The 26,098-nt window shown below is 44.1% G+C and overlaps 1 protein-coding gene across 1 annotated transcript; it reads right to left on the bottom strand.

Annotated features, from left to right (window-relative positions):
* Nucleotides 1-1,039: 1,039 nt before the first annotated feature.
* ELAC1 (elaC ribonuclease Z 1) lies at nucleotides 1,040-24,939 on the bottom strand. The gene is made up of 4 exons (XM_059707325.1): nucleotides 24,823-24,939; nucleotides 17,973-18,137; nucleotides 11,707-12,174; nucleotides 1,040-10,335 (listed from the first exon to the last, which is right to left on the bottom strand). Exons 2-4 carry the CDS (start codon nucleotides 18,127-18,129, stop codon nucleotides 9,869-9,871), a joined length of 1,092 nt encoding a protein of 363 aa, XP_059563308.1. The 5' UTR covers nucleotides 18,130-18,137; nucleotides 24,823-24,939; the 3' UTR covers nucleotides 1,040-9,868.
* Between the last annotated feature and the right edge of the window lie 1,159 nt (nucleotides 24,940-26,098).

Raw genomic sequence — 26,098 nt, 5'->3', positions numbered from 1 at the left:
GGCTGTTCCCCTCCCTTCTCCATTCTAGGGAAGCTGGTTTTGGGGTCAGCTCCTCCCTGGTTTACCATAACACGGATTCTCACCAAGAAAGATGCCCTGGCTCAGAAGCTCCTCCCCAGCCTGGATGCCCATCTGCCCTCCCCAGCACACAGGTAACTGGGAGTTCCTCCGAACTCGCCTGAGGCTATCCAGGCCGCTAGAATCCTGGTCCCGACTGGAGTCCTGACAGTCCACTAAGGTTCCTTGGAAAGTGTTCTTAATTGGAGGGCTTGACCCAAAGGCCCTGCCCTCCATCATTGCTGCTCCCCCAGGGGCAAACTAGAACTGATTCTGCAGCCAAGGGGAAGGCCACCGGGCAAGCAGGCCCAGGTCCAAGGTTGGCCCTCCCTCCCCCCTCCACGTTCCAAATCTCTCTCATCCCACCCATGAGGCCCAAGCCTCCTCCTACCAATGACGCCATCCCAGCTGATCTCATCCTTGCCTTCCTACTGTCCTGTGTGTTTACATCCTACTTCATTAGAAGACAGGGGCGTAGAGCTGGAGATGACGGTGGGCTCCGGAGTCCGAGGGGCAAGTCTGGCTCCCTCACCGTGTGCTTCTGGGAAAGAAGTGACTGGGCCTTTCTCAGCTTTGGTTACTTCGTCTATAGAAGTTGGTACCATCGCGCTTGTTTAAATTTTTTCCCCTGAGAGTTAAGTGAAAATTCTATTATCTGACAAAATTTTGCGTTTCTACTCTTTGTCAGGCACTGTTCTAGATAGGGGTAAAGTGGTGTATGGGTCAAATCCCTTGTCCTTGAAGAGTTTACATTCTTAGTAGGTGATACAGACAATGAACATGGACCCAAACAAATAAGAAAGCATCAAACAGTAATAAGGGCTATTTTAAAAAGGACCATAGAGGGGGATTAGGTTTGAAGAGGGGGTGGAATACTATTTAGGATAGGGTAATAAGGAAGGTTGTCTAAGGAAGTAACATTTGAGCAGGGACCTTTATTCATACATGGGATTGTGACTATTATCAAGATTAAAAAAGTGAATTGTTTTCATAAGTAAATTTATTTAATATCCATACATTATAATCAGTCAGGAATTATGCAGGCTTATATACAGAATAGCATCAAATTTGGAACATCAGTTAGGATATTAGTAGATGCAAATCGCTGCAGATTCAAAGTATGGATGCACATAACAATGTAAATAGACATTACAAATTTCTGCAAATCGTGCCTAAAAATGGTCTTCAGCAGATGCTGCTAAACTCTCTTTGGATTACAGCTTTTGAACAAAACAAAATCCCAATGTATTTGGACAGGAGATCTCTAAAACCTCCTCCACCCCCACAGCTGTCTTTATTTAGTACTAAATTTAGAGCAGATGGAGAAAGCAGCAAGCAAGACAATGCCTGCATCTGCTAATAAATTAATACTTGCTGAGCCAAGCAAGTAGAGAAATCTAGAGTGGTCTCTACATGTTAGCTGAGCTACAAAGAAGGCGAGGCCTCCTGCTTTTGAAGAGTTTATAATCTATACAATCCTATATAATAAAAGCCTAATATACCAATCAACCAAACAGCAGAACCACCGGTGGAACAACTGGTCACTATGATGTGCACGGGCCACCAGGGGGCAGACGCTCAATGCAGGAGCTGCCCCCAGGACACAGGCCCCAGGCCAGCCAACGCGGGTGCCAGCGGGGGCCTCCCAATCGCCCCACCATTCACCCCTCAGAGGAAGGCGACCCGTGGCGGGGCGATTGGGGAGTGGGGCTGGTGCCAGCCCCTGATTGCCCCGCAGAAATGGGCGGCGCAAGACCAGCCAAGGCAGGTGCCAGTGGGGGCCCCCTAATCACTCTGCCAGTCGCCCCACAGATCTGCCCTGATCGTCGGCCAGGCCTAGAGACCCTGCAATTTTGTGCATTGGGCCTCTAGTTTAGACATAATACTGTTTGCTAACATTTATTGAGGACTTACTATGTGCCAAGCACTATTCTAAGTGCTTTATTCATATCAACTCATTTAATCTTCCTAACAATCCTGTGAAATACATGCTGTTATATTATCCAGTTTACAGAGGAGGACACTGAGTCTCACAGAGATTAAGTGACTTTGCCCAAAAGGTCACATGGCCAGTGGTCATATGGCCAGTGACAGAGCCGGGGTTCTAAAGCCCATGCTCTCAGTCACCATGCTGAAGTGTTCTCCTAGAAAGACACAGACAGGAATAGGTTGTCCCTATGACTTCATTTTATGTTTACCAGGTGTTCTTTGTTATTTTTGAGAAGTACGCCCACCCCTCTTAGAATGTCCCACAGGTCTGTATCACAGGTCTTATGCTGAGCTTTGCGTATAATAGGTGCTCAATTGGTATTTATTGGTTTGATCATGGGCAATATTATTTTGAATATAATGGCCATAAGAACTTAAGGAAGTTGACCAACACCATGAGAGATGTGTCAGAGCCTGGTTCGCCAAGTCCCGCACCCTTTCTGTCTGCCCACACTACATTGGGAGCCACCTCTTTTCTCTCTTGTCTCTCTCTGGAGGCTGTAAGCAACTTGAGGTTCAGCATAGTGTCCAGGTCATCATTGCATCCTCAGTGACCAGGCCAGGGGCTGGGAGGGCATTTCACTGTGAGTGACAGGAACCCAGCTGGCATTTGTGAAAGCAGGAAGCGATGTGTTCGAAGCATGCCGGGGGAGCTCGTGGGTTAAGGGAAGAGACAGAAGCGGAGGAGGTCCAGAGACTGAACCCAGGGCTCTATGCTGCCGGGCTGCCTTTCTTTCCATCTATTCCCGCCTCTGCCTGTATTCCTATGGTAGGAGGCCTCCAAGATGGCCCCACAATCACCCCTGTATAATCCCTTTCCCTTGAGTGTGAGCTGGACTGATTCCCTTCTAATGACTACACTATGGAAGAAGCAATGGCATGTCACTTTCAAGGTGAAGTTATGGAAAGACTGTGCACCCCTGTCGAGTGCTCGCTTGCTCTTGCTGGTCCTGTGGGAAACCAACTGCCATGCCAAGGGGCAGCCCCATGGAGAGGTCCATGTGGCCAGGGGCCACGGTCGGCCAACAATTCCAGGAGAGGGCTTGAAAGGGGCTCCCCTCAGTGGAGCCCGCAGAAGTCATCACAGCTCTAGCTGGCAGCCTGACTACAACCTCATGGGAGAACTAGAGCCAGCAGCACCCAGCTAAGCGGTGCCCAGAGTCCTGACCTACCAAAGCTGTGAGACAATAAATCATAATATTGTGTGGTAATCTGTTATGAAGCAACAGCAGTGGCACTACTGTTGAATTCTAGATCCAAATCCTTTATCAGCTCTAGGTATTGCAAATATGTTCCACCACCCTGCGGCTTCCCTACTCACTCTTTTGATAGCGTCTTCTATGGATATAAGTTCCTAATTTTAATGTCCAATTTAACCATCTGTTTTCTTTACTGTTAGCACTTGTATTCTGTTTAAGAAATCTTCCCCTACCCCAAGTCCAGGAGTTATTCCATCTTATCTTTACATTTACATATAAAGTCCATCTGAAAATGATTTTTGTGTATTCAGGGAGGAATCAAGGTAATTATTTCTCACTATGGACATCTGATTGACCCTCATTTATTGAAAAGACAATCCTTTCCCTATTGCATAGGAATTTCATATTTGTCATAAATAAAATATTATATATGTGTGGTGTTTTTTTTTTCAGGACTTTATTTCACTCCATTATGTCTTCCTTACAACAATAACACATTATATCTGGTAGTGAAGTCTCCTAATGCTGTTCTTTCAAGATTTTCCTGGCTATCCTTGGCCCTTTGTATGTCCATATAAACTTCAGAAACAGCTTATCAATTTCCTCATCTATATCCACATAAAAACCTGCAGAGCTTTTGATTGACATTGAAACTACAGATAAATTTAGGAAAAAAAATGACATTTTTCCAATACTAAATTTTCCAAATTTATTTAGATGGTGTGCTGTTCTGTATATTTGAGTCTTCTTTAATATATCTGAATATTTTTTAATTTTCAATAGATAAGTCTTATATATTTTTCTTTAGATTTATTCCTGAATTTTTGATGGCTTCAATGCTCCTGTAAATGGTGTCATTTAAATTTTTTCAACTCGTTTGTTGTTGGAATATAGAAACAAAATTGTTTTTCTTTATTCTAATTGAATACCCAGCAACCTTGCTAAATTCACTAGTTAATCCTAACAGGTTATCTCCTTTATTCTTTTGGATTTTCTATGTACATAATCATATCATCTGCTAACAATGAGTTTTATTTCTTCCTTTTATTTATTTATTGATTGAATGACTTGAGAGGGAGAGAAAGAGAGAAACATCAGTTTGTTGTTCCACTTACTTATGCATTCATTGGTTGATTCTGGTATGTGCCCGGACCAGGCAATGGACCCCGCAACCTTGATATATTGGGACGACGCTCTAACCAACAGAGCTATCCGGCCAGGGCAGGGTCTTATTTCTTTTTAAATCCTTATACCTTTTATTCATTTTTCTTGTCTTACTACACTAAGACCTTCAAAGCAAAGTTGTATAGAAGTGGTACTCAGTGGGCATCCTGTCTATTTCTGATACCAGGAGGAAAGCTTTCAATATTTTATTGTAAAATATATGTAATATTTATTGTATTTTTTGCAGATATTTATCAGATTAAGGACATTCCCTATTCTTAATATGCAAAAGTTCTTATAATGAGTAATAGGTTTTTATCAATAATGTACCTATTAAGATCATTTTACCAGTTTTCCCCCATTAATTATATTAATGTGGCATATAATACTGATTTTCAAATGTTAAACAAACCTTCCCTTCCTGGAATAAACTCCTTTTTCCAAGATATCTTATTCTTTATACATTACTGGATTCAATTAGCTAATTACTTTCTTTAGGGTTTTTATAAGAGAAATTAGTCTGTAATTTTCCTTTCTTTTAACATCCTTAAATGTTGGCATCAAGGTTATACTGACCTCATAAAATGAGTTGGGAAGTGTTCCCTCTTTTCTATTTTCTGGAAGTGTTTGTGGAATAAAGGTATATTTCTTCCCTAATTGTTTAGAATGAGTCACTAGCAAAACCATCTGGGCCTGGAGGTGGTTTGTTTTTGTTTTTAGAAGAGTTTTAATCACAAATTCACTTTCTTTAATAAACAGAAAATCTGAATAGTCACCTTTTTTTCCTTGTGTCACTTCTGGAAAATTGTGTTTTTCTTTTAAGAAAGTTGTTTTAGTAATTTTAGCTAAAATTAAAGTTACTTATAGTATCCTCTTTTAACTTATTAATAAGATCTGTAGCAATTTCTCCTTTTTCATTCCTAATGTAAGCATATTGTAAATAATCTATCATTGGATTGACTGGTGAATGGATAAAAACATGTGGTATATTCATACAATGGAATATTTGGCCATAAAAAGGGATGAAGTACATACTGATATAAGCTACAACTTGGATACATCTTGAAAACATTATGCTAAGTGAAAGAAGCCAGTCACACAGGACCACATATTGTATGATTCAACTGATATGAAATATCCAGAACAGGCAAATCTATAGAGACAGAGAGTAAATTAGTGGTTAGAAAGTAGATTAGTGGTAGAAAATAGCTTAGGGCTGGGAGCTTGGGAGGAAAGTGGGAGTGACTGCCAAAGGGTATGGGGTTTCTTTGGGGGATAATGAAAATGTCCTAAAATTGATAGTGGTGATGGCTGCCCAGCTCTGTGAAAAGATGAAAACCCATTGAGTTGTATGGTATGTGAATCATAGCTCAATAAAGATGTTTTTAAAAATCTATCTTTAGACAGATGAGATATACTCCTTGATCTGGATTTGATTAGATCCTCCTTCAATTTTGTTCAAAGCAACAAATTGGAAACTACCCAACTTGCAAAAGAATGTATCTAATCATTCAGGTTCCAACCCCAATACCAGTATTCCAGTTATCTCTTTCTTTGGTATCCCAGCTGCTTGTCATCTGGACTGGAGCATGGTGCAGTGGAACCAGCAGACCCTGTCTACACTAGTTCCCAGGAAGATGGACTTTAGGAAATATTTCATGTGAAAGAATGCCCGTGTATCTTCAGAAAAGTCTTTGCCTAACCCCAGGGGTACAAATACCCTAGTTCAGCGGTTTTCAACCTGTGGGTCGTGACCCCTTTGGGGGTCGAATGACCCTTTCACGGGGGTCGTCTAAGACCATCGGAAAACACATATAAAATTACATATTGTTTTGTGATTAATCACTATGCTTTAATTATGTTCAATTTGTAACAATGAAAATACATCCTGCATATCAGATATTTACATGACGATTCATAACAGTAGCAAAATGACAGTTACGAAGCAGCCACGAAAATAATTTTATGGTTGGGGATCACCACAACATGAGGAACTGTATTAAAGGGTCGCGGCATTAGGAAGGTTGAGAAGCACTGCCCTAGTTTGAAGACCACGGCAGCAGATCATACTGCCTTTCAGCAAAGGCGTATGGGGGAGCAAACCTATCGTGTTCCAGGACACACTGGCTGTGTGAAGACGTGTTCCATGGCAAGGCTGCGGGTGAGCCAGTGAGGATCAGCATTCGGGCTGCTCACCCAGACGTGGGTGTTTCGACAAGGTCAACCCCAGTCCAGGATGTCTGACGGGGATATGGGCTCCTGTGGACAAGCCTATGACCTCTGGAAGGCACGACAATGCAGAGAACCACCTAGACAAAATAACCTTGGTTTCATTTTGGTGACACTGAAGGACTAAATGGGGCTCAGCTCTACCTGAGGCTGCCTGCACAGTTTCTGGAAGTGGCAGGGGTATTTATTTAGCTGGAAACTTGATCCCTTGCCTTTCCCTTTTTACTTTTTTGTGGGCGAATTTAATCTTTGTACCTGCCAAGTCTGCTGCGTATATAATTAGCACGCTGACATCTGAGCAACAGTGTTTCTCTGCTAGCTTTATTTAGGAGTCGAAATATTTTTTCTCTTTGGGTAAACTTGGGTACCCTCTTCAACTTCCTTGTTATCCTGGATATAACAGCTTTTTAATCTGGAAAATATGTCCATCATTCTGTGTCCACATGTCACCTGGAGTTACCCTGTCCCAACACAGGAAGGCCTGGCATTTAGTTGGTTTTCAGTGAACAGGACACCACCAAACCAGGTATTTAGACATTTTTGAACAAATACAGGAATGAAGTGGACTAGGCACAGACCTTCACTTGAAGCCCTGAAGTTTGCACATTCATGATATCAAGACCTCGTTTCTTTCAAAACACATTTCTGGGTGCTGCTCTGGGTGGGTGTTTCTGAGAATGGAGAGGTGACTAAGATACAGTCTTTAACCTCAAGAGCTCCATGCAGCAGCAGAGGTACTAGTATTAGCCATTCCCTATTGTACAGGTTTGGTCACAGAGTAAGTGTCTAATAAATGCTTGTTTGAAAAGAGTTCAGGAACCAAGTTTCACTTTAAGCCTGGTCAAACTTCGGTACTTTGCCAGGCCGGCAGCCTAGAGTAGGGCAGAATGGGGCTGTTGTGAAGACGGCTTCAGAATGACTGAGATCCTGAGTTACTAGACCATCTTATCACTACGCTAGGGACTCCAGAACCATCCAGGAGTCAAAAAATTTTACTAGAGAAGCCCTAGAACTCAAAGGAATTTAATAGTTTACACCATCACAATACTTTTAAATACCCTATATAATACAAGAGTAATAGGCAAATTGACTGAACGGCGGAACTACTGGTGGTGGTGGGGGGGGGGGGGTCGGGGCTGGCGAGCAGGTGGCACCAGGCCAGCCAAGGCGCAAGCCAGCAGGCGGAGGGAGGGGACAGCAATGGGGGGCAGCAGTGACCAGCGGCGGCGGCAGAGGTGTGATGAAGGGAGTGGGGCCGCTCAGCCAGCCAGTGCTGTCCTGATTGGCCTACCTGGTAGCCTCCCGCAGAGGCTCCCAGACTGCCAGAGGGCACAGGCCGGGCTGAGGGACGTGACCCCGCGCCCCCCCCCGCAAGTGCATGAATTTTCATGCACTGGGCCTCTAGTGTACTCTAAAACTCTCTGGGTTCTTGAGATGGAAATAGATAGTATGTGATGAAATAGGACTGAGAAGGGGGTTCAATAAAGTTGACAGCCCTGTACTGCAAGACGTCTCAACACCGTGAAGCAAGGTGATGTGCTCCTTTTACGCACTGTCTCACTTCATTTTCGCAATGATCCTGGGAGGCAAGTCTTATTTTTTCCTATTAGAGATGAGCAAGTGGAAGCTCAGAGAGAGTAACTACTCTGCTCCAGACCACACAGGTTCCACCGTAAGGAACAAAATGGAACCCGGAAAGCAGGTCTTTCTGACACCAAAACTGATTTATGACCACTTAAGCAGTACAGTTTTTAATATAGCAAAGGGTATTAGGACACTCCCACAGGAACACATAGCATAAAGGATTTCCCAAACTGATTTGATTAGGGAACTCTTTTGAATGAACCAGTACTTGAGACTAGCTTTCCATGTAACACATTTTGAGAAATATTGGGGTCTAATGAGTCAGATACCCCATGGCAGAAAGGAGGTAGAAGGCACGTGAGAAGGAAAAGCTATTCTAGAAAGGACATTTATTTAAAATGTGCTCAAAGAATTACTAATAGGAATATGTAAATTAAATGCAGTTGAATAGGTATCATTTCTTTACCTCCACATTCGTAAGTTCCAGCTATGGCTCATTTCTGTCAAATAATATTTGATATTACATTCCAATTCACTTAGCTAGTTCTTTAGGATTTGTTGTAGAATATGCTTTACCTAGTAGTTCAATTCATTATGTCATGGATTTTGATAAAATATATTCATATTGGGAGCCTACATTTTAATTTGCTATGTATCTCAACAGGCCTGCAATTTGTATTTTGGGGTGAGATAATTCTTCATTGTACAGAGCTGACCCAAACTTTACAGAATCTAGCATCCCTGGCTCCTACTGCTAAATATCAGTAGTACTCTCCCCCCACCTCCCAGTCATTTCTTTTTTGTTGTTGTTAATCCTCACCTGAGGATATTTTTTTCATTGAGAGAGTGGAAGAAAGGGAGGGGGAGAGAGAGAAGAAGAGAGAGAAACACTGATTGAGAGAGACACATCGACTGGTTACCTCCTGCACGCACCCCAACTGGGGCTGGGAATCAAACCCAAGACCCTTCGGTTTGCAGGCCAACACTCTTAACCACTGAAAAACACCGGCCAGTCATTTTGACAAGAAACATCCCCACAATTTCAAAACTCCAGCTAGGGGAGCGGTATTACCTGAGCTGAGGACCACACGTTTAGAGCAAACAGGAAAGTTCAATAACACATTAATTAAAGGATAAACACCTAGCCTGACCCTGCAGTCAGCACTCCAGCCAAGAATTCAAGATCCAACATGCCGGCTTCAATCCTGCGTGTCCAATGTCTCCTTCTACTTCTCTCTATCCTGTTAATAACATGAACAGGTTCAACACAAACTGCCAAAATACCATTTTTAGCCACGAGGGCCAAGCCCTGCGTACTTTGCCAATAACAGCAATAAGGCTGGCAGAAGCTAAGCCCAGGACTGCCTGGGGTACATCTGAGGCAGCAGCCCAAAACGTAAAGGGCACCTGAAGAGGCTGTCATTTTGTCAAACTGGGCTTTAAAAAGGATGCTAGCTTTTGCTTTATTTTTTGAAGTGATTTATTATAAAAACACTTGCTCCCTCTCACTGCTGGATCAGTTCAGCAATGACACGCCATCATTTTTAGGATTATGGGACCCAAATAATTTTAGACCAAAACAACAAACTTTGTTGGTTCAGTAACATATTCGTGGACATGTCGGTATGGATCCAGGAACGCTGGCTTCACTTCTTGATTGGAATGCCAATCACCATAAAATCCTCTGCTAGAGTCACCTCTTGGAAATCTAACACTGATTCGGCCTGCTTCTTCAGCTCTGCAGTCCCATCTGCCTCTCCTTCTCTGGCCAAGGCAACTGGTTTGTACCTCTGACTGAAGTGAGTCAGAACCAGCCTCTTTGCGCGGCACCGCTTCGCAAACGCTGCTGCCATCTGGGGCGTGCTGTGGCCGTGCTCCTTCGCCTTGTCCATCTGGGCGTCATCCAGGGTGGCTTCATGGATCAACAGGTCTGCCTCAAAGCACAGCTTCACGCCCCCATCGCCCACCACCCCGGAACAGTCACCCAGAATGCAGATTTTTCTTCCAACAATGGGCTTTTTTAAGACATCCTGGGGAGAAATTGTAACTCCATTTTCCAGAACAACAGAAATTCCGTTTTTCAGCTTCCCATAGGCAGGACCTGGCGGAACACCTAATGATGGAGGCAGATAACATCACATCAGGGGAATGGAATTTATGACTTGTTAAGAGAGTCTGTTTTAGCAGCAACGCAAATAGCAAATGGAAAAGGCATCTATTTTTTTCATAATTTGTCTAAATATTTTATTATTTGTGGGAAACTGGAATATTTACACTTTGTTAAAAGTTCCGTGTTGGCAATGCCATAGCACTTAAAACATTTCCCAAGCACATGTGTCAGATAAGTTTTAAGCTCAGTCCCACTGCAACATTATTACAGTCAAGATAACAGCCTCGATGCTCCGCTGTGCATGGGAATAACAGTTCTGGAGAGTGCTTTATTTAATAAGCTCATCTCTGGGCAAAACTTAAGAGCCCATTTAAGTAATGACAAGGCATTTATACGCTGAATAGCTTAATAAAATAATCTTCTTCATGTGTAGTGACGGTTCCACCTTTACCAAACAGGGCTTAAATCTCATTAATCTAGAATAGTATCTGATTATCACTGTGGATAATACCTACAAACAAATAGAAAGTGCTTACTAATCCCAACGTAGACTATGTTTAAAATTTCCCAATGTAAGAATATTTCCACAGGATTTTAGATAGTAAAAATACCTTTGGCCTAAGTTATCTTTCCTCATTATTTCGCATTTTGTTTTAGTTGGAAATGAAGGAAGAGGTTGAGTAAATAAAGTAACAAACGTACAAAAGACTCCATCATGCTTTGCAGAGGCTCTGCACTGGCTATGCCAAGGAAGGCGGAGATGCTGGAGGTTCCGCCTGGGCACCGCTTCCAGAGATGCTGCAGACCCCCAGGCATGAAGGCCTCGCATGCAGGAGGTAGAAGCCTCGGATGGGCCCCAGGCCTCGCTTTGTGTGCTTGTATTCTCCCGTGATGAACCCAGGTACATAAAAGGGTGAGGCAAAGGATACAGAACACTACACTGACTTAATCACGGCAGAAAAGGAAAACCTTGAAAGTAAGTGGTTGCAGTTGAAGATTAAGATATGGCAAAAATTCTCAAGGCGAAGATGTCATTGAAAACATCTTTTAAGAGAGACATGAAAAAACAAAAGCCTAGACCTAAGACAACAACCACTCCCCTGCCAAGCAAGAGTGTAAGCTGAAGATAAGCCACACTAAAGATGTGCATCAGGGGAGCAGCAGAGGATTAACTTATATATACTTGGGTTTTGCTCTGTATAGCATCTTTTGGTGCCAGGAATCTCCCTTATTAAGCAAACTCTGGGCAAAGGAAGTAAGTGGAGAAAATGTCAATTTTAGGCCTGGGAGACAGGAAAGGAAGGGTGCTATAACACTTCCCAGAGCTTCAGTTACCACCAGCTTGGCTGACACGAAGAGAAGACAAACACTTACCGAGGTCTTTCAGCTTCTGGGCATTGAGTTTACCTGGGCGCTTCTTCTCCACCACGGAAAACCCAAAGGAGGGGATTCGGTGAAAGAGGCGAAATGCTTTTACAACAAACTGCTCGTCATCGACCAGAAGGTATGAGTTTTCTTCCGAGTCCAGCAGGATAGTCCTTCCTAGTCCCTCTTTGGGAGAGCTGTCTGCTCCACCCAGGTGTGCAAACTCTTTCAGTTCTTCTGCAGGACACTGATCTGCCGTAGGCACCAGCTCGTGGACCACGTAGGGGAAGACCAGCTCCGTGTGAGAGAGTTCCATGGTTCGCCAGATGAAGTCCCGGAGGCCTGCGGGGCCGTAGATCTCAATGGGCTGTCTGGTGGCCGTGGAGCCACTCTGCAGGCTGATGGTGCAGAGGAGGCCGGGAAGGCCAAAGAAATGGTCTCCATGAAGATGTGTGATGAAGATCTTGGTAATTCTCCCTTTCGATTGAGGGAAAAAAATAAAATTGGGAATTTTTCAGAAGTAAAGACCCATACAAAGGTACTTGAAAGACACATAACAACTTGCATAGAAAGTAGTAAAATGAATTTAGAGCTTTACTTATCACTATAAATTTATTTTTAAATATTTTTTCTACATAATTCCAGAAGCAAGAAAGACAGGCTTTCTTTTACTAGATGGTTTTAGTAAGACAACTTTTTCATAAAACAGCTTCAAATTACATAGTGTTACAGTTTTCAGAGTATTTTCTTATATATCCTTTTGCAAAAAAAAAAAAAAAAAAAAAAAGTTGCAATAAGAAGTGTACCAAAATAATTCACTAAAGTAACTAGATAGGCCTCAGGTGCCAAAAGCATCTGACAGTTACACTGCCCCCTACTGCTCCCTCTGAGAATAGCAAATATGTATTTCCAGCAAAACAAGTTCTCGGGCTTCCATCAACTGGACCAGTGCCTGAACCCCAAACTGCCTTTTAAGGACTCTCTACACTGGCCAGAGATTAACTAACCAGGTCAGAGCCTGCTTGTCTGAGTGAGGTTGATGGGGAGGAGAAAAAGAAAGATGATGAGGGAGGCAGAGGCAAGGAGAGAGAGAGGGAGGTCAGAGAGCAAGGGGGTAAAGAATGAGAGGGGAGGTGGGCAACAGACACTAGAATGCAGCTCGGAGGGCAGTGCTGGTGTTACTTATGCCAAGCAACATGGGCCCATCTCTTCCCTTCACTCTGAACGAACACAACAGCGTTATCAGTGCATCCTGGCTTAGGTTATAACTCGATTTACCTAAAGGTAGACTGACTTTACTGCTGGTATGTGGCAGGATGCCACATCAGCATTTTTTTGAGATGCACAAGGTATTTTAAAAGTAACAATCACAATCACAACACATGTTTACGGTAACAGAGGCTCTGGTCTGAGCTCATGGCCCACCTCTTTCAAACATGTGCTGCCATAAAAGAACAGAAGCTTACTGATGCCATACGAGAACAGGGGGAGTTTACTGCCATGTGACTGTCCTGTGACGCCAAGGCAAAAGTGCTCTCCAAGCGAGTCTTCCCATTCTGCACCGAGCCCAGGCCTGTGGCTAAGAACAACAGGTTGGCAGAGGCAGATTCTGAACCTCGAGAATCCCTCCATTTGCTCCTTTTTCTTTTCTCTTTCAGTCCTGTTTTTGTTGTCTTTTTGACTTTTGGAAGCCTGGCATTTCCCCTTTCCGCTGTCCGGGATGCCAGGCACTCACAAGTGGACCCGAGGCCTCTGCAGACAAGAGAACCACTACGGTGTTGAGTCCTGATCCACGCTGACCTCAGGTTTGCCACCTCAGACGCCCTGGGCCTCTCCCTATCTACTGCAAAACAGAGCAAACTGAGCACCAAAACCACTTGCAAACCCAAAGTGAGCGAGACAATAGAAGTAAAAAATTGCTTCCCATGTTATCAGTTTCAGGGAAGACAAACATTTCATTTTTCAGGAAACTTGATTTTAGAGGGAGAAGGAATGGCAAACACCATTATCAAAGGTAAGAGGAAGCTATCCAATGAAGAAAGAAAAATGCACGAGTTCCCTTTTACCCCAGAACAAGAAAGTACAAGGGAATATGTCATCCGTATAGGAGTGGGATACTGAGCATCCTCTCTGAGTGATGCTGCAGTTGTATCTACTGCCCTTGGAAATGTCTGCAATATGGTCCTCGTATATGGTGTTCAGTTGGAAAAAAAGCAGATTACAGGAAGTATAGTGATTTCATTTATGCAAAATTATACACACAAACACACACACTATACCTACACTGTTACCTTATCTGCATGAACAGAAATTTTACTTATGAGATGCAGATTTAGGCTTTTCTTTTTTGGTGTTTTTTTTTTTTTTGTATTTTTTAAGGAATAGTTTATTGATTTTTAGAGAGAGGAAGGGGGAGGGGCAGAGAGAGCACAATATTGATCAGCTGCCTCCTATATACCTCCTTCTCAGGATCGAGCTGGTAACCTGGGCATGCGCCCTTGACCGGGAATCGAACCAGCAACCTCCTGATGCACTGGGTGACATACAACCAACTGAGCCATCCTGGCCAGGGCTAGGCTCTTCTTATTTACACTTTTCTGCTTTGTTTGAATTTTTACAATGAGCATGTATACTTTTTATAATTATTTTTAAGGGAAAAAAAGGAAGGCTAAGTCTTTAATATTATGACAGAAATGGACATGGCAAACCTATACTTGTTAATCAGATGCTTGTATTTTAGGACCATGGAAGCTTGAAAGATGTATATTTAGATAAATACAAAGTACTTCCTTATGAAACTCATAAAATATTATTACCCCAGGAGGTAGTACAAACTGAAAGGGTTTCAATAAATCAAATAACAATAGGCCCATATTGTGTTACTGAGAGAAACCAATAACATCCTGGTGTTCTATAAGTCCCCGCCCCCCCCCCCCTTGAGTGTGGGTGGGACCTACGACTGGCTTCTAACCAGTAAAATATGACCCAGAGATACAGTGTGACTTCATTATGTTTTAAGACTCCATATTGCTTGTAGATTTCCTCTTGAGTTTCTTTCTCCTTTGCTGGTACTACTCTAAGCTACATGAAGCACAAACCCACGTGACCAGAATGCCTCTAGGAGCTGTGGGAAGCCTTGGTTCTACAACTGTAAGGACTCTGCCAACAGCCTGAGTGAGTTCTGAAGCAGATTCTTCCCCACTTGAGCCTCTGATGAGACCTCAGCCTCAGCCAATTACAAAACTGCAGCTTAGTGAGACCCTGAAGCAGAAAACCCAGATAAACCAGGCCCTAACTCCCAAACTACAGAAACTATAACATAATAAATGCAAGTAGGACACTAAATGTGTAATCTGTTTTGCAGCATTAGATAAATGATGCAGCATTAAATAAAAAGGAAAGACTTATCCCCATACCCAAACCTCTAATACCCACACTTAACATTTTCTTCTATTTTAGTCACTTTGCCACATCAACCCCTGCTCTCTGAACAGTTACATATTATAGCCTCCACTCTGGTCTGTGCCTACCCGGACAGTTTTCACAAAAGAACACTTGTGAGACCCAAGGGACAGAAAGCACAGTACCTGTTGTCACATCAGGGCTTCAGGACAAGGCAATGTATAATCGGGGTTGAACATGTCCCAAGTGATAGTCATTAGTTCATTCCTCCAACTACTCTTTTCATGACACCCAGGTCTGAGACATAGCCATTTGTAACTTGTAATAATTCCTTACTTCTTCTCACTCTAGGTATTTAATCAGTCACCACCTCCTGTTGGCTCTACAAGTACCTCTTAGATTACGTGTCTCTTCATCTCTATTCCTACTTCCTGCTTCAACATCCTCATCTTCTCTCTCTTCTCTCAGATGAATGCAATTGCATTGAAACTGGTCTCTCTGATGCTATTCTCTTCCTGCCACAGGAAAACTCTGTCCTAAAACACAAATCAGACCATGTCACCCCTGCCTAAAAACCTTTAATTCAGCGGTTCTCAACCTTCCTAATGCCGCGACCCTTTAATACAGTTCCTCATGTTGTGGTGACCCCCAACCATAAAATTATTTCCGTTGCTACTTCATCACTGTAATGTTACTACTGTTATGAATCGTCATGTAAATATCTGATATGCAGGATGTATTCAGGCGACCCCTGTGAAAGGGTCATTCGACCCCCAAAGGGGTCGCGGCCCACAGGTTGAGAACCGCTTGCTTTAACTGCTCCTTTTTGCCAATGGCAAGGTCCAAATACCTTAGCATGCCACAGGAGACTTCACAGTCTGCCCACATTTATTTTTAGCATTCTTTTTTTAAAATATATTTTATTGATTTTTTACAGAGAGGAAGGGAGAGGGATAGAGAGTCAGAAACATCGATGATGAGAAACATCGATCAGCTGCCTCCTACACACCTCCTACTGAGGATGTGCCCACAACCAAGGTACATGCCCTAGACTGGAATCGAACCTGGGACCCTTCAGTCCGCAGGCCAATGCTCTATCCACCGAGCCAAACCAGTGAGAGCTATTTTTAGCATTCTTATCTCTCTTCTATCTTAGCCAAGGACTAGATGCTCTGGATGGCTAAATACTCCCCAAACATGTTTGGAAACTTCTTTTTTTTTTTTTTTTTAAATATATTTTATTGATTTTTACAGAGAAGAAGGGAGAGGGACAGAGAGTTAGAAACATCGATGAGACAGAAACATCGATCAGCTGCCTCCCGCACACCCCCCAGTGGGGATGCGCCCGCAACCAAGGCACATGCCCTTGACCGGAATCGAACCTTGGACCCTTGAGTCCGCAGGCCGACGCTCTATCCACTGAGCCAAACCGGTTCGGCGGAAACTTCTTTACTACTTGCTCACTTCGCTGTTTGTTCCTTAAATGTCCAGCCATACTTATCTCCCCAGAGAAACTTCTCTTAGATCCTAGCTCAACTGTTACCATCTCTGGAATGCTCTCTGAACACAGGAATACGCCAGAAGGACTTAGAAAACACCTCCATCATTCTCCTTATCACATTACATTATGACTGCTTGCATGTCAGTCTCCACTATGGATGACCCTTGGATGCTAGAACTCTCTTTCTTTCAGTCATCCAATGCCATGCACTCGTTGAGTCATAGGGAAAGTAACTTCAATAATCATCATTTGTCAAGACCTAATAAGAGACAGGCACTGCACTAAGTACTGAACATGTTATTCATGCTTTTATTGAACAAATATTTACTGGGCATCTACAAAGCACACAAGTGACCACTCAGCTTAGCACAGGGCGACAGTGCACATAAAACAACGATTTAAATAACATCATTTCAGATACTGATGATTCTAAGAAGTTAATAAAAATAGGACAAGCCTGTAGAATGCCTGGGGTGAAAGGAACTAATTAATTATAGAGATTCAGGAAAAGCCTCTGAGGAAATGGCATTTGAGCTAATAGTTAACTGATGAGAAGACAACCACACAGAAAAGGGATTATTATATACTAGAGGCCCGATGCGCGAAACTCGTGCAAGAGTAGGCCTTCCTTCCCCTGGCTGCCGGCATCGACTTCCCTTTGGCACCTGGGCTTCCCTTGCAGCCCTGCCTTCATCTGGAAGGTTGTCAGGAAAGACATCCGGTCTAATTAGCATATTACGCTTTTATTATTATAGATAATTCTCACAACATGCCTTCTTAAGTAGAAGTTTTTATCCCCATTTTCAAGATGCTGATCTGCTAAGATCACAAGCTGAGTCACAGCTGGGACTGGAACGCAGGTCTGCCTGACTCTGACTAAGGCTTTTCATCCGTTTGCCCGAGTTTTCCGGCTGCTAGGCCTTTGCTCACTCCACTCCCTCTGGCTGAAATGCCCTTCTCCTCTCCAGCCCAGGGAATCCCTCCTCTTCCTTCAACAACTCACAGGTCACCCTCCACGCTGCCTACCCTGATAACCGAGTGGGAAGAGCATCTCCCCCCGCTGATCATCTACTGCCCTTTGCGTTCTCATGAGACCTACATCTCCTGGTGGAAAGAAGTGAGTACACACACCTTTTGCTTGGGCAGCGTCCCTCTAATAAGCCTCATGTCTCTCACTGCATCCTCTACTCTGAGCCTCTATAAATCTTTGCTCTCAAAACTTACAGGAAGAATGACAAGTAAATAAATAAATGAAAAACGTTCAGTGGGTGTACAGGTGCCTGAGGGCTTTCCAAGCAAAGGCCCAAGGAAAGCCAGGAAGATGCGGCAGAACAAGAGATGCTCTTAATGAGATAGCTGGATGCACACTGACCTGCTTTAAGCTGGCTTTTCATAAGCTGCGTCTGGGTTCCCTCCCCACAGTCAAAGAGCCAGCACTCGCCCTCACACCGCAGAACCAGAGCAGAGGCACCCCGGGTCGGGGATGGGTATGCCGCGCCTGTCCCCAGAAACGTCACATCCATGGACATCTTCTACCCTGCAATGGAAAGATCACCTAGGCGTTATTGCACATCACTGCTCAAAATCAAAAACGGGTTCCCCAGAGACTGTTTTTTAGGGCAGTGAAACTATTCTACTGCGTGATGCAGTAGGAACAGACAACATCGTTATACTTTGGTCAAAACCCACAGATGCACAACTCAGAGTGAATGAACCCTCATGTAAACTTCAGTCAGTAATAATGTATCAATGTTGGCTCATCAGCTGTAACAAACATACCACACTACTGCAAGATGTTAACAACAGGGGAGAGGCGTAGGGAATATAGCGGAACTCTGTACTTCCCAACCATTACTTTTTTAAAGTCCTTCTAGTAAACAATAGCAGCAATCACCACTCTATTTGAGGTTCTGACATGGGATTTAGTTACATTTACTAAGTGGTATGCCTGGTGCCCACCATGATGAGCCCTTTCTCTGAATGATCATAAATAGAGCAATGCTCTACAGCATTTTCAACCAGTGCGCTGTGGCACACTGGCGTGCCGCAAGAATTTTTTAAAAATGCAATACCTATTTAGTCAGGGGTATTGGCCTCTTCCCCCTCAGATTGTCAAATAAAAAAAAAAAATGACAACAGCCAACACAACAATAGCCATCCAGTGTGAATGAATCAAAATTATACCTATTTTTTATTAAATCAGCAAAAGATATATTTTTTGGTGTGCCGCAGAGTTTTAGTAATTAGTCTGTAAACCATGAGATGAAAAAGGTTGCAATCGCTGCTCCGCAGCACTACAGTAACGCCGAGTGAAGGCCTCACTCCTCTAAGTAACAGGGTCCATACTGGTCAGGATCTGGGTTGCTGCTCTAAGCGATCAGCAATAACCTGCTGAGTGTGTAGATTTATGCCAACTCCTGGCATCTCTTTTTCTTTTCACTGTTTCTGGGCACATCTGCCATCGCTGCTATACTTCTGTGATGCGAGATGTGCATCTAATAGAATAAATGAGAATAAACTCAAACTTGTACATAAACAATCATAATTCATCCATACTGAGGGCTGGGAGCAAAAAACAAACAAACATCATTTTAAGAAAAAATACTAAGATAAGAACATCTGATAGAGAGCTGGATAAATATACAAAATTGTCAATAACTTCTCTCAGTCTTAGCAATAACCAGATAAAAATAGAAACGGGAAAGATCTCATTCACAAGAGAGAAAAAACTTATAAAATCACTATAAATAACAGGAATTAAACAGGCTCTAAAAGACCCAGATGCACATTAAATTTCTTAATAAGACTTAGTATCACAGAAATGTTTTTTTTTCATAATTAGTATAGATATACTTAATGCAAATTCTGTCAGACTTCCAGTGACAGTAATCTTGGAACAAAAACAATCAAAAGATGGGAGAAAATAATGTCTGAGAATGGGCAAGAAAACTACATAAAACCGTAAGTAGAGAATTACCTTTCTAGATATTATACTTACTATACTAGGTAAGTGGGTATACTATAATTAAGAGAATAATATTGGCACAAAAAATAGAGGTGAAAGAGAAGGAACAGTCTAAAATAAATCTGGGAATTTATGGGAATCAATATGTAACAAAAGTGTAAAAGGGGTGACATTTAATAAGCAGCACTGATATAAATGGCTATTTTTGCAGAAAAAAAGTAATGCAAGATATTCACTTTGCACTGCATATAAAAATATATTCCATGAGGTTTAGAAATTTAAATGTAAGAGGCCCAATAAAATATGTTTAAAAATATTAGGAGAACATGTATGTAATTTGGGGATTGGAAAAGCCCTTTTTAGCAAGACAGGAAATTAAGAAATTTCAAAAAAAAAAATAGACGTTTTCACTATATATAAACTTTCATATATCAAGACTCAGAGTCAAAGGACAAAAAAAAGGCACCTGGAGAAAACTATTTACACTGTATGATAACGAGTTAATGCCCCTTGAAACAAATTCAAAATACCAAACATCTGATAGACAAAATATACAAAACTAAACCAAAAAACTGATACAATAGATAAATGGATATATACAGGAAATTCACAGAAGAAATCTAAACAACCAATAAGCATGAAAAGTGTTTAATCTCCAGGTAGAGGAAATGCAAATTAATGAACACCATTTTCCCCACATCCGCTGGCAAATATTAATGCTAGCCAGTGCTAAACAGAACAAGATTGGCATTCATATGTTACGAGTGGACTGCGATTATGTTTTGGGAGAGTAATCTGGCAATATATATTATCAATAATAATGATGCTGTTAGTAACAACACACTAACCCAACACTCCCATTTTTGAGAATCTACCCTACAGAAATAAAGGACTTATGTGTAATGGTGTTTATTGTGGTACATTAAAGGTGGCTAAAATTTGGAAGCAAGCTGAAAAAAAAAATCAATAGGGAAACAATTGAGTATTTTATTATACAGTCATGCCATGAACTATTTGTTCTGCAGCTAAGTCAGGCCTGTAACTCTTGTCCTGAAGGGATGACAGTGAGAAAATTTACAGATGGCTATGGTATGATCTCATTTTCATAACAATGTCCAAAACCACCACATTTATATGAGACAGAGAAAGTCTGGTGTAGAGGATATACACCATATTGTTAATACCAGGGGTGACTAAACTGGAGAGGGGAAGAGATTATTTTTTCTTTTAAATCTTTGAATTTTTAGTTGCAATAAACAGCATTTAATTTTTTAAAAAAATATATTTTATTGATTTTTTACAGAGAAGAAGGGAGAGGGATAGAGAGTTAGAAACATCGATGAGAGAGAAACATCGATCAGCTGCCTCCTGCACACTCCCTACTGGGGATGTGCCCGCAACCAAGGTACATGCCCTTGACCGGTGTCGAACCTGGGACCCTTGAGTCCACAGGCTGACACTCTATCCACTGAGCCAAACCGGTTAGGGCAAAGCATTTAATTTATTTAATTTTAATTTATTTTATATATAACTAGAGGCCCACTGCACAAAATTCGAGCATGGGTAGGGTCCCTAGCAGCTGTCAGCTGCTGGCTGGGGCCTCCCTTTGCTCCGCGATGGCCCCTGGTGGTCAGTGCACATCATAGCAAGTGATCGAAATCCTGGTTGGTCAAACTCCCAAGGGGACACTTTGCATATTAGGCATATATATATATATATATATATATATATATATATATATATGAAGATTTCTTTAAAAGTGATTGTTTTTTTAAAAAATGTGTCATATGGCTGAACATGCTTTTCAAACTACAATACACCTAATCTTCCTTTCCATTGGGGATACAGTCTGCTCCCCCGACTTCCCCCCACTCCCCTCACACACACACCTTACACACGCAGATGGTACATCTCTCTACCCCACACACAAGCCTTTAGGTTACTGCTAATGTCCCTTCCATATGCTACTCCACACTTTCACTTCCAAGATCAAACCTTCCACTGATAAGTAGTTTAATCTGCAGAGGTTTCCTATTAGATTGCAGCTTGCAAGACAGATAAGAATAAACAAAAAGAAAATTTAGCCGAAACCGGTTTGGCTCAGTGGATAGAGCGTCGGCCTGCGGACTGAAGGGTCCCAGGTTCGATTCCGGTCAAGGGCATGTACCTGGGTTGCGGGCACATCCCCAGTAGGAGTTGTGCAGGAGGCAGCTGATCGATGTTTCTCTCTCATCGATGTTTCTAACTCTCTATCTCTCTCCCTTCCTCTCTGTAAAAAATCAATAAAATATATTTAAAAAAAAAAAAGAAAATTTAAAAAATTAAAAGCTAATAAATACAGGAGGAATAAACTATATATATAAAAGCCTAAGCAACCATCGCAACCAAACAGGCTGTGTGGGGCGACCAGGCCAGCAGGGGGGTTAGCGAGGGACGACCAAATGACTAAGCAGCAGGTTGCAAAGATGGCGGCGCCCACAGCCAATAAGGAGGGGATATGCTTATTGACTGCCATGCCCTCAAAGATGGCGGCGCCCACAGCCACAAGATGGCGGCGCCCAGTTCCCTCAGCCCTGCTAGGGCGGAAGGTGGCAGCAAGGCCAGGCCCACCCCCAGGAGGCCTGTCCACTCTGTGCGCCTGCCTCCAGAGACCCCCAGTCCTCTCAGCCCCCCAGCTGCCCAGGGCCGGCCCGAGGCTCAGGTAACCAGGGCGGGCTGAGGCTTGCGCTGCTGGCAGTGGCAGCAGCAGAGGTGTGATGGGGGTGTCACCTTCCACCCTGAGGGCTCCCGGACTATGAGAGGGGGCAGGCCAGGCTGAGGGAGCCCCTCCAGGGCATGGATTTTCATGCACCGGGCCTCTAGTAGAATATAATCACTTTGCAATCCCTAAAAATAATGGATCTAGGCCAGTGGTACATAACCCTGGAGCATATTAGAATCAGCTTTTAAAACATCAATGATTGGGCTCCATCCCAGAACACTTAAACAGGAAATTCTGAAAGTGAGATATGTGTTTTAGTATAAAAAAAATGCTTCCCCTGAGATTCTAATGTGCAGTCAGATTTGAGAACCACTTAATGAGAAGATAATGAAGAACAGAACTATAATGGATGGATCAGCCGACTTGAACTCACGCACTAGTCAATTTTTTAAAAACTTTTTATGAAAAATGTCAAACACACACAGAAGTAGAGATTAGTGTACTGTATTGCCATACACCCATCGCAGAGCTTCAGTAATTATCAACTAATTCATGGTCAATCTTATTTCATCAGTATCCCCTACCCATCATCCAAGAAGATCTGATAAGTGTATTGGGCACTTCCATCAGGAAATACACACTGGCTGGCTGTCTCTCCTTTTCTGATGTGAACAGGCACTGGTGATCACTGCCAGAATCCATTATTTTATTCGGGGTTGCCAAAAAGTGGTGTTCTCTCATGCCTTCGGCAGTTATTAGCTGGCATCCTTCTGTAATTCCCTGGCCAATTATTTAGTTGCCCTGTGGTGCAATTTATTTTATTTTATCCTCACCGAGGATATATGCTTATTGATTTAGAGAGGATCAAATCCACACCCTTTTGGTGTATGGGACGCTGCTCCAACCAACCGAGCCACCCAGCCAGGGCACCCTGTTGTGCAGTTTGTACAGAGTATCCACTGGTCAATCTTAACACCAAAAGACAGACAAGACCTTATCTAACTCCCGATGCGATGCCATATGAAGGACATAGAAACCCAACCAGGTTTTCTTGTCAAAAAGTAGAACCTGAATCCTCTACTTCTGTCATCGAAATACCAGTTTACTAAAGGACCCCACAGGGAGGGAAAAATCCAAATCCGGAATGTAGGAAACTTGACAGGAAAATGATTTGATTTCTTCAACAAGTAAAGTCTGTGTGTGTGTGTGTGTGTGTGTGTGTGTGTGTGTGTGTGTGTGTGTGTAGGAAGGCATAATGAGGATGGAGGAGATAAAGAAATTAAAACAGAGATGTGTGGATCTTGATTTAGAGAAACTGATAATGGGTGGGGAAAAGGAGAATTGGGAAAACGTGAATACTGACTGGATAGGTGATCATATGAAATGCTTATTAGATTAATAATGGCTTTGTGTTTTTTAAAAAAGGAGTTGAACCCAGCCAGTGTGGCTCAGTGACTGAGCCTCCAGGGAAGAACCAGGTCACAGATCCATTCCCAGCAGGGCACATGCCCAGGTTGCGGGCTCCATCCCCAGCAGGGGGCGTGCAGGAGGCAGCCCATCAATGATTCTCTCTCATCACTAATGCTTCTCTCTCTCTCTCCCTCTCCCTTCCTCTCTGAAATCAATAAAAACATATTTAAAAAAAAATAAAAAAGTTGTTTTATAAACATAAACAAGTATTTAACGGACGGGACGGCGCATGTAGATTTGCTTTAAAGAACCCACTGGGGTGAGGGTAATAGATAAAACCAGGTTGGCCATGAGTCGGGAATTCAGTACACGATCTTATTTCCGTATGTTTGAAAGTTTCCATAATAACAAGTCACACACCAGCGAACAACAAACCAACTCATCACAAGCCCTCTCCTGGGTCTGGAAGCCATCAGGTTTGTATTCACTGAATGGCGCTTGTTTTGTGACATGTGCCATTCATTCTAGACACGCGGCATTAAAAGGCACCAAACCCGGTTTGGGCCCCATCTTCTCGGACAAAAAGCCCCGGCCGCCCGCTTTCTCCCGACTAGACCCTCCCGGACCGAGCGCACAGCCGCCGGGAACGCACACGGGCCGGCGCCTCGCTCCGGGCCGGCGGCTCTCGCCCGGCCGCCCGCACGGCCACCGGCGCTTCCGGGGCCGGAGCAGGTGGGAGGTTCCCGGGCGACCCCACGGGCTGCGGGCTGAGACCCCGGGCGACCCCACAGGCTGTGGGCCGAGACCCCGGGCGACCCTGCGGGCTGAGACCCGCGGCGCAGGCGGGGCAGACGCGCCATCTATTTTAGGGGAGAAGGAGCTGGGCCAGGGGGCTGGGGGGCCGGGGGGCCGGGGGCCAGGCGCCCTTCCGAGTCGGTGTCGGGGTCCCCCACGGACCGGTGGGCGGCGGCAGGAGCGCGGGCAGAGGCGGCTCCCGCCCCCGGCGCTGGAGGAGGCGCGCTCGCTCCGGGGCCTGGCGCGGGGCCCGGGCCGCGAGGCGGGAGGAAGCGCGCGCCCCTGGCCGCACTGGGGGCCGCGGCGGCGCAGACCCTGCCCGCCCCCCTCCGGCGCGCGCGGCCCACTCACCCAGCCCGGCCCGGGGCAGCCGCGGGAGGCGCACCCGCAGCGAGGCCGGCGGTCCGCGGGCGGCGACGGCGCGGGCGGAAGTGCGCCGCCGGCTGGTCCGCGCGGCCGCTCTAGGACGCGCCGGAGGTCCGCGCTCGGTGGCGTCCGCCCGGCCCCTCCGCGGGGGAGGCTCGGGACCCCTCCCCTGGCCCGCCCGGGGGTCCCGCAGCGGTGCGCTGGGCAGGATGGTGGCGGGACCCGTGCGGACCAGGGCGCCACGCGTGCGGACGTTTACTGTTCTGTTTTTTTGTGTCATATTTTCAAACAGGAGCCTTGTCCCCGATGCTTTGCTCGTGCACAGGTTTGTGTGATTTCCCTTCTTTCCTTGGGACGAATCTTTCAGCCACCAAACCTAAAACGTTCAGCTGGAGGCGCCCGAAGAGGAAAAAGCAGTGCGCTCTGAACCCGAGTTCACATCGCACTACTGTGGATCGTGAGCCTCGGCTCTTTCTCCACCTGCCGGTCCGGAACGCACGGGAGGGCCTGCTTAGAACCTGCAGCCGCCGCGCTGCACCCGCCACCAGCATTGCGGGCGTGTTCTCTTAGGTGTCACCCAGCCTGCAAACCGCTAGGGGTCAGATCTCATTCTGGTTAAATTCTAGCATTTGGAAAAAGTATTTCAAGCTCCCAGGCAGTGCCAGATGCGCTGATTTTTGCTCGACATACTCGAGCTGGTCAAAGTATGCAGTAGCCAAATATAAGCAATAGGGGAGCTAACTATCAGGGAGCGGAATTAAGAACACTGGCCTCTCCCCCACCTCACCCCACCCCACTGCTTTGCTCAATAAACCATTAAGTAATCCACTTTTTGGCCTCTTCAAAGCCTTTGTTTCTTCGAGTATTAATTGAGCTCTGACTTGGTGGATAGTATTATTTTGATACCGAGAGCATTTTAAAAATATGTCATAGCCCCTGGTTTTAGGAGCATACGCTGAGATTGGGAAAAACTTATCAGGAAACAACTAACAATATCAGGGAACAAATGACAAGCCAAAGAAGTGATAAGAATATGGAAAAAGGAGGATCACTAGCCATGAGATCAGTTAAGAAAGGTAGGACTTGAGCTGGGTCTTGTAGAATGATTGAGACTGAATGTTATAGTAATGGAAAAATAAGGTGGATTGGCCACATTGAGACTGATTTAGCATAGTATTAAACATGGAACGTAGCAGAAAACTTGAACTGTAGTTATCCTGATCTTTGCTTAGCTAAGAAATGCTCAAAAGAACTAGCTCAT

The sequence above is a fragment of the Myotis daubentonii genome, chromosome 8 (genome assembly GCF_963259705.1).
Source record: "Myotis daubentonii chromosome 8, mMyoDau2.1, whole genome shotgun sequence".
Classification (NCBI taxonomy): domain Eukaryota; kingdom Metazoa; phylum Chordata; class Mammalia; order Chiroptera; family Vespertilionidae; genus Myotis; species Myotis daubentonii.
Note: the sequence above shows the minus strand (reverse complement) of the source record. Positions and strands in the feature narration are given on the sequence as shown.